The following is a 16,380-nucleotide window of genomic DNA, read 5'->3' as shown; positions in this document are numbered from 1 at the left end:
AACAACAGAAGAGAGTAATCAGTGAATGTGAAACGGCATTGTATGACCCAGATTTGAAGTGCTATACGAAGTCCCAAAGCTTTCAACGATTCTCTTCTCCATATAGTTACAAGAGGAGTTACTATGAGGAGTTGTAATTTTAATGGGTGAACTGAGACTTTATGATGAATAAAGTTCTTCATATTCGTGAAGAAAAAAACCTCTTATTTCTTGACTTTTAGAGTAAGGCACAGCACATCAAATTTACAGAGCCCTTGAAATACGACAGCTGGAGACTTTTTAAAGGCTTGTTGCATTTAGGCGATGAGAGACATTGACCGTACTTGCCCCAGAGGCCACAATGCTGTCAAGCAGAGAGAGGAGCTGGAGGTTGCCCATCTCTGGTCTACAGCTTGGAGCTGGATGCTTTCTTCCGGATGAAGGAAACAGTAATGGAAAATGTGCTCTCTAGACCTTTTAACTAAGGGGGCTAGTTTCTTTGGTCTCTCTCTTCTCCTATGACAAACCTGAGATTCAGATTGGTAACAAGGAATAGGGAGTCCCAGTGGAAACAAGTCCTTAGCAAGAATAATATTATTGGTGAACCAACACATTGAATTTTACTGCTTAAGCACGAACTGAAACTGATATAGAGACCTTTGCAATGTAGTAAGTTTCTAGTCATGAGAAAGAACGAATGAAAGTAAATTACCAACTCAAGATAATTTCTTCAGTGATCTTCAAGAATTTTTTAAAACCAGTACAAAAAGGAGATGAATTTCCAGTAGGGTGGGGAATGAGAAATCAGAGTTAAAATAAGCCTTGGTTTTTTTGGAAATCTTTATAGTTAAACATTTTCTTACTTTTGTGTAATTTTAAGATTGTGTAAGACATAGCAGTAAGAACTCGTTCTCCTTCAAAGATGTAGATATCCCATATTCTCAGGTTTAGTGTAAAGGGAGTCTATAATTAAAAACAAAACAGAAATAGGATGAACAGTTTGCTCTTGTCTGGTATTTATAATTTTATGAGGGGGTTTTGTAAATAACTACTCACACGATCGAGGAAACACTGAAAAAACCATTTCATTGTGTAAAAACTTGTGTAGATTTCTTGCGAATCCTGAAAAAACAAAGACTTCACAATTTCTGGATTGTAGCAAACAAAATATGACAATATAATACTAAAAGTTAGGATGGCTGTTGGAGGTAGCTGTCACAGCTAAACATAAAATCATTTTGTTATAAATCTTTTCAATGCTAGAGTATTTCTATTTTTTCTCTTCTTACTATTCCCTCTTTCTCCCTCAATTTTACTTTTGAAAATCACTCCAAGAATAAATACTTCTTATATATGACTATAATACAACATTTGATTCTCCTTAATATATTTTACAGTGAAGTATCTTTGCTTTACTAAACATCTGTGTTTTATAGTAGAGCATATATATACGGTTCACTAAGGATGAGTTTGACCTTAAAATATTTTTTGTGCAATAAAAAAACCTCCACAATTACTGAGAAATCATCTGTCTTTAAAAACTGTATTGTTGGTAAATATCATCTTCAAAGAAGTCGTTTGATTCTATAAGTTAGAGCTGTGATAGTTCATCAATACTAAATTTCACAAATCTAATGCAACTGGGAATTATAACTGCATAGTAAATGAAACGGACAACACTAGAAATCAATAAGGTAACTGAGACCAAAAGCTGCACTCAATTTATTCTTGGTATAAGTGGGTGTAAGTCAATGTCACATCTACCTACCAGGTGTTGCTTAAGCTTGGACAGAAATTTATTCAGTATTTTTTCATGATGTTCTTGAAATCTCAAGAGTTTGGGAAAACCTTGGACAAAAAAGCCTAGAATACAAACATAAAAACAATAGTTCATAAACAATACCAATAAAAACCCCTATTTTAAAACGCAACATATTTTTCATTTTTAAATGTCAACAAACAACACGTTGTTTACAACAACAAAAAGTCCAGTAGTTACCAAAATATTTTTCCTCCCCATCAAGGAAATAATTGTGTATAAGCTTTGGGTAATGAAACTTGTAGTCTAGTATTTGTTTGCTAAATGTTTCCTATAACCTTGTAAAAATAGGAAAGAGGACAGAATATTTCTGAATTAAAATGGAAACAAAGACGTTAAGAAAAAGTGAAACTGAAGCCACTTATTAGGATTATCTGTTCTTTCAAAGTACCTTACAGCATTTCTTAAAAGTGCAAATTTTTTATAGGTTATTCTAATCTTGATTACTTGTCATTTTATAGTTAATACATTAGATAAACATTATTTTCAAATTTACTCTAGTAATTTCATTAGTATGATACTTCCAAAGTTGTTAGCACTTTTAAATCCTTTCTATAGGTGATATTTAACATCAGTTAAAACATACTGGTACTGTATGATCAAGTTATATCAAAAACTGTATTTATTCCAACTGATTATACAGTATAACCTATAAGATTTCTAGGAACTAATTGTAAACGGTAAGTTAATATTAATTTTATGTATTTAACTCACGGAACTTTACACCTATTTTTATTCATAAGTTTCCTTTCAGATATTCTATACAATCCATTAAAAATGACATATACTCAATGGATTTATGATTTCTCCGCATTAGTTATTTCCAACCTGGGTTCTATGTAACTGTGAAATATGTTAATAGATGTTCTATGTTTAAAAAGAAGAATCCAGGAGAAATATTGTATGTTATATATGCCCTACTTGCATATTCATGATGCATAAGAGATTCCTAATATTTTTAAGTTGTTTTATAGACTAAAGGAACTTAGTGGGTTTTTTGTTTGTTTAATTCAGTCCCCTAGACTTACTTGATCTTGGAGTCCCTCTTTTCCGCCACAGAATATCTGTTTCCAAAGAGTGAAACCATGTTCCTTCAAGAACCAAGGAACACACTGTTGGGAAACGCTGCCTTAAAATCTTTGGGGAAGGACTATTTCTTAACTAATTTTCAGTTTTCTAAGGTGTGCGTGTAAAAATTTCCAGAGGCAGAGATTCTATTCCTCCCTTAGGAACATTCTCCAGTGAAATAATTTCATTTAAAAAAAATCTCTATTTCTCTATCTGTGCCACTTTCACGCTCAATTTGATAGGAATGGGAATTGGAAGAACTTCAAGAAAAAGTCTGATTTTGAAAAAGGCAATGCCCCTCAATAATAAACACTAGCTCAAGGATGCCAGGATACCTAACATTTCTCCACTTTTCAGTGATATCCCAGAATTGCTATTTTAAATCTCATTTTCTTCAGCCCTGATTTTATTCTATACATTTGTAAGTGATACCACTTTCATTTGGAGATGCAAAGAACTGAGGTAACATTTAGTTACAAAATTTCATAGGCAGACTTAGAAACAAATATTTCTAAGTACAAACTTGCCCATAATAATGACCTAAACTGCACTGTAACTGTAAATGATAGGATAGTAAAATTAATATTGCTTTACAGATTAAACTGGTGACAGTAATTGCTGAAAGTGAGCTATCAGGTATGTTTAAAAGAAATGAGCAGTCTTCTGCATAATTACATACTACTTAAATTATAATATTCCATTGTACTTCAACATATATCAGCACACCATCCTATGGTAAAGCAAAATAAAGATGGAAAAGAATTATTTTTCTTCAAGATGCCTTTTTAAATGATACTGTCTACTGGATGGCAGTTCAATATAATGTGTCTTACTTTTGGACTCTATTTATGGCATTGAAAGGGTCCAGTGAGCAGACAGATAGTATTTATTAAAAAGAATTTGCAAGGAACACTGAGGGAGTTTGCCAAATGCAAACACACATGCACATACCACACACGCACATACAATATCACCACAAAAACCACATGGTAAGAATGTGAGGGGTTTTTTTTTTTTTGAGGAAGATTAGCCCTGAGCTAGCATCTGCCACCAATCCTCCTCTTTTTGCTGAGGAAGACTGGCCCTGAGTTAACATCCGTGCCCACCTTCCTCTACTTTGTATGTGGGATACCTGCCACAGCATCACTTGATAAGCAGTGCATAGGTCTGCGCCCAGGATCTGAACCAACGAACCCCAGGCAGCTGAAGTGGAGTGAACTTAACCACTGTGCCTCTAGGCTGACCCCGAATGTAAGATTTAATAAACTATGGTCATAATTTTGAAAATGTTAAAATATCACTTTAAACATGTGGCAGGTTCCCCACCCCATAAAGCTTAACTATTCACAAACAGAACTTACATGACCCACTCTTAAGAGTGATTAGTGTTAAAATTTGTTTTTCATTTGGTATTATCACATGGATGGCACTGGGAAAATAATTTTGCATTATATAGACAAATGCCATTTTTATTTCCAAGAAAAGCTGCAACCAAACTCTTTAAAATAAAGTTTATTGGATATGCTTTGCAAACATAAGGAAAAGGTTATTAAAAACAATCTTCTAATCTGAAAAACAAAAAATTATGCAAGCTATGAAATATTAAATAATAAAGTGCCCAGAACATTTTATCAGCCTTTTATTGTACAATGGATATCAATTTAATGGCTGAGAGAACTAAAACATACTTGAAATACAAAACTACTTTATTATGTACCTTTCCTTTAAACGGCTAAATGTCATTTCTCAACTATATTCCTTGACAAAGACTTACACATCCCAATATCCAGTCACTAGTAACCATTTCCTGAAATAACTGCATGACTGTCTAAACATTTTGATAAAAAAAATCTATCTTTTATTTCTCCAAACAGAGCTTTTCCTAAATTCCTCCAAACTTAAATTTGTTTCTCCCGACTGCGGGCAAGTAAGGAAAGAATTTTAAACTGCCAACAGTATACTTTGGGGTAAACACAAAGGAATATAAATGTGAACAGACAAGTTTGGAGAAGCTGAATAACGAAGAATGGAATGAGAAATTAGTAACAAATGCTAATTAACTGAGAAGCCCCTAGGCATTAAGTTTTGTACTTAGCTTCACCAAGCGTCACCCAAAGTTTGACTGTACTTAGCTTCACCAAGCGTCACCCAAAGTTTGACTGTGTAGTAACTGACCTTTGTCCCCCTCCTTGGTTTACTGTTTACGACAACCTGCGGGGTTTTCTTACCATGCATGGCATGTTTGGGGCCCGAGAATAGTTTGACCAGGGCCCAGAAGGCATCTTCTTCATTCATATACATAAGGAGTAATGCTGTGATCTGGCTCATGCCCTGACAGTATCCAACTTCCTAAAGAGTAAAGGAGAACAAAGAAACCGGGAGTTTTCAGACCAAGTTATATGTATACACACATATAAAAAACGGAAATAAAATAATCAGAAAATGCCTAAACACATTATTTAATGGGCAATTCTACAGATAAATATTACAATCTTTACAGCATTGAGCTACATACTATAAAAGAATAACTTTGTGTTCAAGAATAAATGTAGAAGTGTGGACAAAGTCTAAACCTACATGTATTTTTAGTGTCCCCTGTTCAATACCATTATACCTTCTGTAAAGAGCCCTAATAGTTTGTTTTTCTTTTTTACGTATGATTCTCAACTCAACATTCCTGTTCTTTGCTCAGATGCTGGCAAATCTCTCTCCTCCTACAGTGTCCAATTTGCTGTCCTGTCTCCTCTAGGTTTCTGGACCCTTATATAGACACATTTTGGGATACCCATCCAGCCCCTTCTCTGAGAACTGCCCACTCTCTCCATATTCCCTGCTTATAACTGGCCTTAGGGACTCAATGTTTCTCCCATATGAACCAAAGCTGATGGAGTGGAAGAGGACACCTGACCCCAGGGGCACAATTAATTGGCTGCCCTGACTAATCAGATACTCTCCCTAGGAAATCTGAATACAGCCACAGAGACAGTAATCAGAATGGTCACGGTGAGTCTATAGGTGCAATTTTAGCCACGGAAAAACCCATAAGTAGGCAAAGAAAGCAATCTGGAGAGAGAAACAGTGGAACAAACAGTTAACAGAGATAATCAGAGTTACCATGTGGCGAGAGTAGAAGAGAGAGAAAGTGTAGCTATCTTTCTCACTTAAGGCTTCTCACTTTACAGCTCCAATTTCCATGAGGTTCGACTATCTGAGCAGTCCCTTTAATAAACTCCTTTTTAACTTGCTCTAGTTTAAGTGAATTTCTTGCAACTTAAAGGTTTTAATTACAACAGAAATTATACATCCCAAGGTTCAAGGTTGTCTTCCCTGGAACCTAGTCAAGAAGTATTTCTTTAACATGCATATTAGATTCAACACTAATTGATTTTTCCCCAAATTATCATCTCCCCCAAAGTGATAAATACCCTAGGAACAACATGTGCTATCACCAAGAAGTTTGGTTTAGCCTACTCCTGGGGATAGCCAGTGGGTACATACAGTATCCTGTTTGGACCTCACTGAGTGAATAAAATGTCACCTTGAAAGGCAACCTCCCAGGAGTAATGAAGAGAGATCAAAAGTCAAGCAAAAATCGATCTAGCCGCCAACTTCCTGTCCTTCTAATCCTGCTCATTCCCAGTGCTTTGCTTAAAATAGAAACAAACAAACAATACACAAAACATAACAAAATAAAACAATCTAGAGAAAGAGAAAAGAGGTGACAGTCACTGGCATACTGTGGTTTTTTCCGCTTCCAAAGCAGCTCTGCTCTCACACCCCAGGGTTACACAGGAGCCTTGAAAAGATCCAGAGAGTCAGAGACTGCAGAGACCATTGGGTCCTGAGACGAAGAGATGTGGCCCCTAAGGGCCTTGTTGGAGAGGGAGCACCCAAAGAGTTTTTCCAGTTCCTCAGAATACAACTCAGAGAGCTGTGGGTAAGCATGCACCAACTTACCGTATTATAAATAGAATATGCAGCAAGAACATGGAACAGGGATTGTTGCCTAGAGAAAAGAAATTTACATTGAACACAATTTATTTCATGTTTAAAATTACAAACAAAAAAATAAATGACATGTTGCTTAGATCATAAAGAGATAATACAAATAATACTACTACTGTAATAAAGAAATGATCCCAAGCTCAAACTTAAACAATGCTGCAAATGGTCTAAATTTAAGGCTAGATAATATTCATTCTGATATAAAAAATTTACACCAAAAAACATAAAGGGCTTCACAAGCTCTTAAATTTGTTGCCTTCTTTCACTGAACTAGTCTCACTATAAAATCATCCCCATGGGAACAGCTAGCTTGATGGAACTATGGAATGGCCTTTTGAAGCCTCAGTTACAGAGCCGGCTGGGTGCCACAACTTGCAGGGCTGGGACAATGTTCTCCAGGAGGCTGTGTATGCTCTCCATCAGCCTCCAATATCTGGCGCTGTCTCTCCCAGAGCCAGGTTTCAGGGGTCCAAGATTCAAGGGGAGCAAATGAGAGTGGCATCACTCACTATCGTCCCTGGTAGTCCACTAGCAAAATGTTTGTTTCCTGTCCCATCAACCTTAGGCTCTGCTGGTCTAGAGGCGTTAGTTCCCAAGGGAGGAATGTTTCTCCCAGGAGACACAGCAACGACTCCACTGTGCTGCAAGTTGAGACTGTCACCCAACCACTTCGGGCTCCTCATGCCTCTGAATCAACAGGCAAAGAAGGAGGTATCTGCACCGGCCAGAGTGATTGCTCCTGATTACTAAGGGAAAACTGAGTTGCTACTACACAAGGGATGCAAAGAAGAGTATGTCTAGAACACAGGAGAATACTTAGGGTATCTCAGAATAACTATCAGAATAACTAAGCCTTGTGATTAAAGTCAATAGAAAACTACAACAATCTAATTCAGGCAGGACTGCTAATGGTCCAGAGCCTTCAGGAATAAAGGATTAAGGTATCCCCACCAGGTAAAGAATTATGACCAGCTGAGGCACTGGCTGAGGGCAAAGGGAGTATGGAATGGGTAGTGGAAAGGGAGTTATAAACCAGCTATGATCACATGCCCAATTGCAGAAATAATCATTATAATTGTTATGAGTATTTCTTCCTTATTTTGGTATGAATATGTTTGTATATATATTAAAAAAAATTTTGTTTTCCTCCTCTTTTCCCTTTTCATCTAACATATTATATCAGTCAGATATATTAATAATATAAGAGTTAACTTTGTTTTTAGTGAGGAGGACTAGCCCTGAGCTAACATCCATCACCAATCCTCCTCTTTTTTTTTGCTTGAGGAAGATTAGCCCTGAGTGACCATCTGTGCCACTCTTCCTCCACTTAATATGTGGGATGCCTCCACAGCATTGCTGATGAGTGGTGTAGGTCTGCACCCGGGATCTGAACCCGTGAATCCAGGCTGCCGAAGCAGAGCACATGGAACTTTAACCACTTGGCCAAGGGCCAGCCCCAGTAATAGTTAACTTTATATCACACTATTTAGGTTACAGAACATCAAAGCAGAAGAGTGAACATCGCCCAAAGACTCTGCCTCCTCTTGTGAGGAAAGGGTTAGCGTATTTTCAGTCCTAGGCAGAACAGCTGTATCATGTTAGACAGAAGTATGACTTTACTTGGAAATTAAGTTGACAAGGGTGGACTGTGATGGTCAGCTTTATGTCAACTTGGCTAGGCTACAATCTCAGTTATTCAGACACTAATCTGGGTGTTGCCAGAAAGAAGATATTTTATAGCTGTGATTAAAATTCATACTCAGTTGACTTTAAATACGGGAGATTATCTTAGATAATTACAGAATCAGGATAGGCCTGATTCACTAGGTTAAAAGGCTCTAAGAGGAGGTCTGAGGCTTCCCTGAAGAAGAAATACCTCCTGTGGACAGCAGCTCAGCTCACGCCCAAGAGGCCCAGCCTGCCCTTCCTGGAGGCCTGCCTTATGGAACTTCAACTTGCCCAGTCAGCCCCCCGACTGTGTAAGCCAATTCCTAACAACAAATCTCTTAATATTAATCTCTTACTGGCTTCTGCTTCTCTGGTGGAACCCTGACTGATACAGAGGTCAGCAAAACTGTACCTTTCATTCATAAACTGTCGTAGTAATTTCATTCATTCATTTCTCATTTTTTTTACTTTCATCTATGCATGGAGTCAAGTTTATAGGAAGATACTTGTCACTGACATGGTTCTCAAAAAGTAACACAACCTCTAATTTCTTTTCTAAGACTTTCTTTTTCTTTTCTTTTTTTAAAGATTGGCACCTGAGCTAGCATCTGTTGCCAATCTTCTTTTTTCTTTTTTTTCTTCTTCTCCTCCCCAAATCCCCCCAGTACATAGCTGTATATTTCAGTTGTGGGTCCTTCTAGTTGTGGCATGTGGGACACTGCCTCAGCATGGCCTGATGAGCAGTGCCATGTCTGCGCCCAGGATCCGAACTGGAGAAACCCTGGGCCACTGCAGCGGAGCGCACGCACTCAACCACTCGGCCATGGGGCCGGCCCTTCTAAGACTTTTAATAAAAGTATCTACTATATTTTTAAGAATTCCCAGATCCTAAAATGATTCTTCACCAATTTTATAGCACCTACACTAAAAGGTTAAAAATTTAAGTTAACTTAGATCCTAAGTTTCATACAACATGGACCAAATGATCTGCAAAAGCTTAAATCTTTAGGACCTGAATCAAAATTATAGTTCACACAAGACATCCTAAACACACACATTTTAAGTTAACAAAAAATTTGATAAAGACATTTATAAACACTATGTACACTTTATAACATTAAACTGTACTTACTTAACACCATATCTGTCTCTAAACATAATATGGTCCCTAAACGTGCGGTTGACATCAAGGTCTATTTGTCTGATATCAGGTGAACAACCCCGCGCTCTGTGTTTTAATTTCTGAAGAGAAAAGAGAGGGGAAGAAAGTACATTTTTATGGAAATCAGTTGTTGAAAAGTCTATGACAAATAGTAAGATAATTCTCATTTAAAAACTTTTTTTGGTTGAGGAAAATCATTCCTATGGTTCAAAAATGAAAACAACATAAAAAGGTCCATAGTGAAAGGCTTCTCTCTCATCCATGCCCCCATCTCTCACTCCCATCCTCTCCCTCCTCCCACCGCCTCTTTTCCCTCCCATACTGTCAATACATTTGGATTTGAATTTGGGATAGAGCACTTTCTGGAGTTTGCACCACTGAGACCACGTGAAAGTTCTTCACAGTTGAGCCATGCAGTCCACTATGAGTTCTTTTTTCTTTCCAGTACAATATTTTTGCTTCCCTTGGAGTTAATCATTGCCTTGTTTCTTGATTTGCTTCATTTTCTACATACTTATCACTAATTCAGTCCCAAACTCACTTTAAGTTGCATAAATCTCCTCTGGCGATATTTAAATAGAACAGGTATTCTCCCACTTTCAACCTCTTGCAGACATCTCTCCCAGAGCTTTCTGACCTGCTCCAGTCCGGCTGGGTGACCGCTGGGCCTGCTGCGCAGCTGGTGTCTTGTGAGGGGAGGGGTCCCTTTACCATCTGCTAGGCCTACTCCTTTGCTTGGGTCCCCTGTTCCCCAGATCTCACCTCTTCTTTCTTGGTTTCCCTTGCGCTGGAGGAGCACACCTCCAGTAGCTCCTGTGAAAGGGTATATGGAAGATAAATTTTTTGACAGTTTGAACATTTGATAATTCTACCTTCCTATTTAACTTTCTGGCCATTTTAGAATTCTAAGTTGGAAAATATTTTTGCTCAAAAGGCACTTCCTTCACTGTCTTCTAGCTTCCAGTGTTGCCACTCTAATTCTGGTTTCTTTATATGAAATTTGCTTTTTCTCTCTAGAAGCTTATAGGAGTTTCTCTCTCCATGTTCTGAAACTTCACATTTCTGTTCTTGGTTTGGATCTATTTTTATCCACAGGATCAGGCACTTAATGAATGTTCTCAATCTTAAATACTCATACTCACATCTCTTAGTTCTGAGAAATTGTCTTCAGTAATTCCTTTGTCCACTTCTACTCCTCCTCTCCTATGTTCTCATTTTCTCTTTCTGGAACTCTTATTATTACATTGTAGGCTCTCCTGGGCTGTCAATTAATTTTCTTCTATTTTCTCCACTATTTTTCATCTCTTTGACTTTAATCATATACTTTCTGGGAAGTTCCTTCAGTTGCTATTTTCAAACACTCCTCTAGAATCTTTCATTTCTACTATCATTTTTTATATTCATAAGCTCTTTGTTGTTCTCGAATGTTCCTTTTTAGAGCATTCTCTTACTTGTTTTATGGATGTAATATTTTGATCCCTCTGAAGATATTAGTGAGTTTTTTTTAAGTTTTCTTCTCGCTCGATAGTCTCTCACAAGTTGCTTTTTTCCATTTGTTCTTGTCTGGTTTTCATGTTGGCTCCTTTCTTCAGATGAATAGTGGCATTTCGTGGTCTGCTTATATTTAAAGCAGAACCCTAAAAAGCCAATGGAAAGCTCTGTGTGCAGACATGGGGCTTCACAACTGTGTCTTCACTGCACAGTGACCTGCTGTGCTGTTTCACTGGGGTTCCCCTGAAGTCAGAATATCTAGATTTGTTTCTTAGGCTGGTCATATTCCCTGGAGAAGGCTCTTCTGATCTCCTGTCTGGAAGACAGGCACTTGGCTGCCAAAACTCCGGGACCCAAATGGAGGAAAAGGCTGGACCGCCCCACCCTCAGAACACTCGATTCCTCTGTGCTTTCTTTACAGCAGCCCTGCCCTCGGCAATGTCTGTGTTCTCTCCAGTTCAGAGGCCCCCTGTTTTATCCTCTCTAAACAGTCATGCTCCAGTCTCGGGCCAGGCTTGGAGTGCGACGAAGGGACTCTAACTGCTTCCGCAATCGACTCTGAACCACTTCTACTGTCTTTAGCTTCACCTCCACTTTCAGAGGTGCCTGGAGTTGGCAATTACCAAGCATTTTGGGGATTTTGAGATGTAAAGCAGGCTGCTTCTCCAGTTTCCCACCGCCAGCTTGGATTTAGTTTTCTCAGGTTCACTAAGTTTACTAAATGTTTGAATTCTGGTTTCCAAAAATTGGCAGCTGTTATCTCTTCTCCCCTTTTCTTATTCCTTGGGGTTTGCCTTATAAAAAACTCTGCTGTCAATTTAGTGGCATTTCAGGGGGAAGGGAGCTAAGAGTATGTTTAATCTCCCAAGTTGAACCAGATGGGAGATTACATGCTTAAGCATAATTAAACATCTATACACATATGTCATATTGACTCATTTACCAAGTACTGATAATATGTATTTCTGCCTCAATCAATACAAAAATATATATATAAAAACATAACTGTTAATTCCTGACAAGCTAAAAATGAAAGAAGTAGGCTCTCTGGAATACGTGTGTGTATGTTACGAGTTTTGTGAGTACGTGTCTATTTGTGTTTTGAGGTGGGAGCTCAGAGAAAGGCAGCTTCTGTAGCTTTTCAAAACATGAAGAATAACCACAGTACACTTCGGAGTTCTGGCGACCAAGGAAGATATTTACACTATTGTGCTAGAATCATATGACCACTAAGACATTATCATATGCTGCCTCTGATGAAAGTCAGTCCAGAGGACGCTACAAAAATTTACCTTTAAAAATAATCATCTGTATGTGTTCTTTAAATATTTTTATATTTAATATATCAATAGATGCAAGAAAGTCAAATAACAATGAGACATAATTAAAAGAACAGGAGAAAGTCGCAGATAAGAGCAGCAGCTCAGGAGCCAGGACAAGTTCACCAATCCGAGAAAAATCTTAGCAGGTTAAGAAAAGGTAGATTTACTCCTACTGAATTCCCACCTTGAAGAGAACAATTTATACTGTATTTGGAGAGGGAGAGTAGGAAGGAGCAACTGGGAAAGGAAGACAGTTTAATGATGCTTGGGAAACTTGTAGTAAAAACAATGTTTATGATAGTATTGGAAATTATAAGCTTGAAAGTATTGATGGGCAAATCATTTCTTTTACTGTTGTTACTGTATGATTGGTTCTTACTAAATGATTCTCTCATATTAACCAGTACCTGGATAATTTTATTCTATGTAGAAAAAGTCTAAAATATAACTGAAAGCACACTTCTACTATTAGCATGTGTACAGGGTTGAATAGGGACCCCCCAAAATTCCTGTCTACCCAGAACCTGTGAATGTTGACTTGATCTGGAAATAGGGTCTTCGCAGATGTAATCAAGTTAAGATGTGATCATACGGGACTAGGGTGGACCCTAAATCCAGTGACTGGTGTCCTTACAAGGGTGAGATACACTCACACAGGGCAGAAGGCCACGTGAAGCGGGAGGGGGAGGCTGGAGTGATGCAGCTCCAAGCCGAGGAACGCCAGGGATGGCTGGTGACCACTAGAAGTGAGGAAGAGGCAAGGGAGGATTCCTCCTTAGAGTCTTGAGAGAGAGCATGGTCCTGCTGACACCTTGATTTCAGACTTCTAACCTCTAGAACGGTGAAAGAATAAATTTCTGCTGTTCTGGGCCACTCAGTTTGCGGTACTTTGTTATGGTGGCCTGAGGAAACCAATACAGCATGCTCAGGAAAAGTAATTTTCTTTATTCATTAATTAAAGAAATATTTCCTGAGTACCTATCATATGCCAGGTGCACTGTACTAGACGCTGGGGTTAGATTTTATACATGTTCTCTCAGACAGCATTTTCAACACTGGCTCTAAAACTATGAGACTAAAAGCAAATATCTAATCAACAAACTAAAATAATTTAAAACTCTAAAATCCTGAGACATAAACTCATAGTCTCCGTAGGGTCCAAACAGCAAATTTTAAAAATCTTTTAGTCACACAAAATAAGTAACTCTTTAAATTAACCAGTATTTACTACCTTTCATCTTGATTAAATTTTATAAAATATGTATATATACATATATACATGAAAGAGAAAATATCAAGAGTATTCCAAAGCCCCTTTTATAATTGGTATTGGGTTTCGATGATAAATAATTTTTCTTTTATCCATTTTATTCTATTTTAATTTATTCTATTTATATACATTTCCTATTTCAAAATGATTTTTAGATATAAGCTTTTTATTTCTTTTAAAGGTTAATATAAAATTTAGGTCTAGAAAAGGTATAGCTGAGATGACAACGAGGTAAACAATGCATTAGCTAATTTTGGGAAAGTATTACTCATCACTGAGTGAAAAGTTGTTAAATAGAAAGTTATTTTTATTAATAAATAATAAAACCTAGAGATACCCTAATAATCTTGGAAGAAAATGCTCCTTTTTCACACTTAGAACGAAACATTTAATCACATACAGGCAGCAGGTGAATAAACTGAATTCTGCTGTTATTTTCCCATAAATTCTAAAAGTGATACTATAGATCTCTTTATTAATACTACATTTCAAATGAGCAGCTACAATCAGTCAATTTTCCTCACAAATATGTTCCAACATTGATTGATTATTTCAAGTATTTGAAAAGCAATCTATGCTTACTGATTCATACAGAAAATACTATTTTTACTGAAGTATTTGTTTAAAATTTAGGAAGCAAGTTGCAATAAACAAAACAATCAAGAAAAAGATAATAGGTCTATAAAACCCAATGTCATATAATTTTAATATAACTTCAAATGATACACATATCTAACATCACCTTGAAAGCTAAAGAGATAGATTTTACTTTTCAATTTCAAAATAACAGGTTGGTTTTAGATACTCACACTGTAAAGGTCTCTCGTTTCTTCTTTCATTTTAGGGATCTCCAGGAGTAGAGCCCAGACTTCACCTCTGAGCTGGAGTGGGATTCCTTTGTAAATTCTCCTATGAAACTGATCAAAAGAAATATAAACTGAAGGTTATAAACTGATAAAATTTAGACTAGTCCCTTAAACCAAACTAATGAATGTTAGTCTTTTATTTTCAAAGCATCCAAGATAACTGATACATTGTAACATGGCACATTTGGATCCTATCATCTCTACTTCTCAGATCCTAACAGGGAGATAGATACAAAGAAAGGTGGAATAAACAAATGAGAAAATGTTAGGAATGCCTAGTACATTAGTATTTTCATTCTACTACAAAGGTACTCCTTAAGTAGCATGAAAGCATAATCAGGGCTCTTTTTTAAGTTGTGAACATTTGATTTACACTTTCCCTGTTGACATAATTAACTAGTTCCACATTTCTTCCTATTTCCTCATCCGACTAAAAGGCTCCAAATAGCAAAAAGGTTGCCATGTGCCAAAAGTCTCTTCATGGAGCGTAGAGGGCTCTAATCGGAATCTCTTTCCCAACACCTTCTCTCTGGGGCTCTCTAGAACATATCAAGCTCTTTCCCTTCTATCTCATAACTCAGTTAATTCCACCCACACCTTCAGTTCTCTCTCTCACACATATACACACTCACTCTCCCTCTTTCCTCTCCTCTTTTCAATTCTTGACAGTTTCTTCAGGAAAATCTGTATCTTTTTCTTACACTGATCCTATCTGATCAGATCAAAATGGCAATAAATCGAAGCCAACCCTGTGGCATAGCAGTTAAGTTCAGCAAGCTCTGTTTGGTGGCCTGGGTTTGTGGGTTCACATCCAGGGCATGGACCTACACCACTATAGTCAGCCATGTGATGATGGTGACTCACATACAAAGTGGAGGAAGATTGGCACAGATCTTGGCTCAGGGCTAATCTTCCTCAAGCAAAAAAAGAGGAAAAGTGGCAACGGATGTTAGCTCAGGCTAATCTTTCTCAGCAAAAGAAAAAAAAAATACTAGTAAGTCTTCATCAAGAAGGAACACCACCACTTTTGAAAGAAATGAGGCATAAATCATCAGTATTATCAACTCTTTGGGTCCTTGAAAGTATACTGCTGCCACTCAAGAATCCTAAGACTCAATATACTTCTTGTTAATTCTAATTTTTTCCTCAAGGCTAATTATTCAAAATAACATACGGACCTATTACAGTCATTACAAAGTTGTGCATAATAAAACTTTGAAACTTAAAAGCAGATGTCCAAACAAGGAAATGATTAAGCAAATTATGGCAGAAATCTTACGGAGGTAAGACTAGGTACACAATTACCTATACAATTAAAATAGTATATTTAAATAGTATGGTTAAGAAAGTAAGATGCAAGTTCTAATAATTGAAATGCTGACGAGCTATGAACCAACAAGCAGAACTTCAAATTCTAGTATTATACTACTTAGATTTTTTAAAACCAGATCTTTAGTAACTAAGTCACGATGTAGCTTTAAGAAATTTTGAGTATGTGGTTCAAATGAGTGACACTGTAGAACAACTTTTATTGTGAAACAATGAACACTGTGAAGTTGATTCAATTAGATAATTACATAATTTCAGTTCTGTTCTTTTGGTATAAACATAATATGCCTCAAGTTTGACATTTCAGCAGATAGTGACTAGAATCATCAAAATTTTAACTCGTGCTGTAGCTCTAACTGGAAGAATCTAATACAGAAAGGCTCTGTGTAAATGAGACTGCT

General features: G+C 37.1%; 1 protein-coding gene across 15 annotated transcripts in view; it reads right to left on the bottom strand.

Annotated features, from left to right (window-relative positions):
- Nucleotides 1–16,380, bottom strand: part of USP6NL (USP6 N-terminal like) — a 256,383-nt gene that overhangs the window by 23,529 nt on the left and 216,474 nt on the right. For all 15 annotated transcript variants that reach the window (XM_070601422.1, XM_070601417.1, XM_070601419.1 and 12 more), the window contains 7 exons: nucleotides 14,594–14,701; nucleotides 9,672–9,781; nucleotides 6,824–6,872; nucleotides 5,095–5,215; nucleotides 1,748–1,842; nucleotides 1,036–1,101; nucleotides 843–942 (listed from right to left, as the gene is read on the bottom strand). In XM_070601422.1, coding sequence (XP_070457523.1) covers nucleotides 843–942; nucleotides 1,036–1,101; nucleotides 1,748–1,842; nucleotides 5,095–5,215; nucleotides 6,824–6,872; nucleotides 9,672–9,781; nucleotides 14,594–14,701 — 649 coding nt within the window. The remainder of the gene's footprint in view (nucleotides 1–842; nucleotides 943–1,035; nucleotides 1,102–1,747; nucleotides 1,843–5,094; nucleotides 5,216–6,823; nucleotides 6,873–9,671; nucleotides 9,782–14,593; nucleotides 14,702–16,380) is intronic.

The sequence above is a fragment of the Equus przewalskii genome, chromosome 30 (assembly GCF_037783145.1).
Source record: "Equus przewalskii isolate Varuska chromosome 30, EquPr2, whole genome shotgun sequence".
In the NCBI taxonomy this organism is placed as follows: Eukaryota; Metazoa; Chordata; class Mammalia; order Perissodactyla; family Equidae; genus Equus; species Equus przewalskii.
The sequence above is the reverse complement of the archived record's forward strand: the minus strand, read 5'-3'. Positions and strand labels throughout refer to the sequence as shown.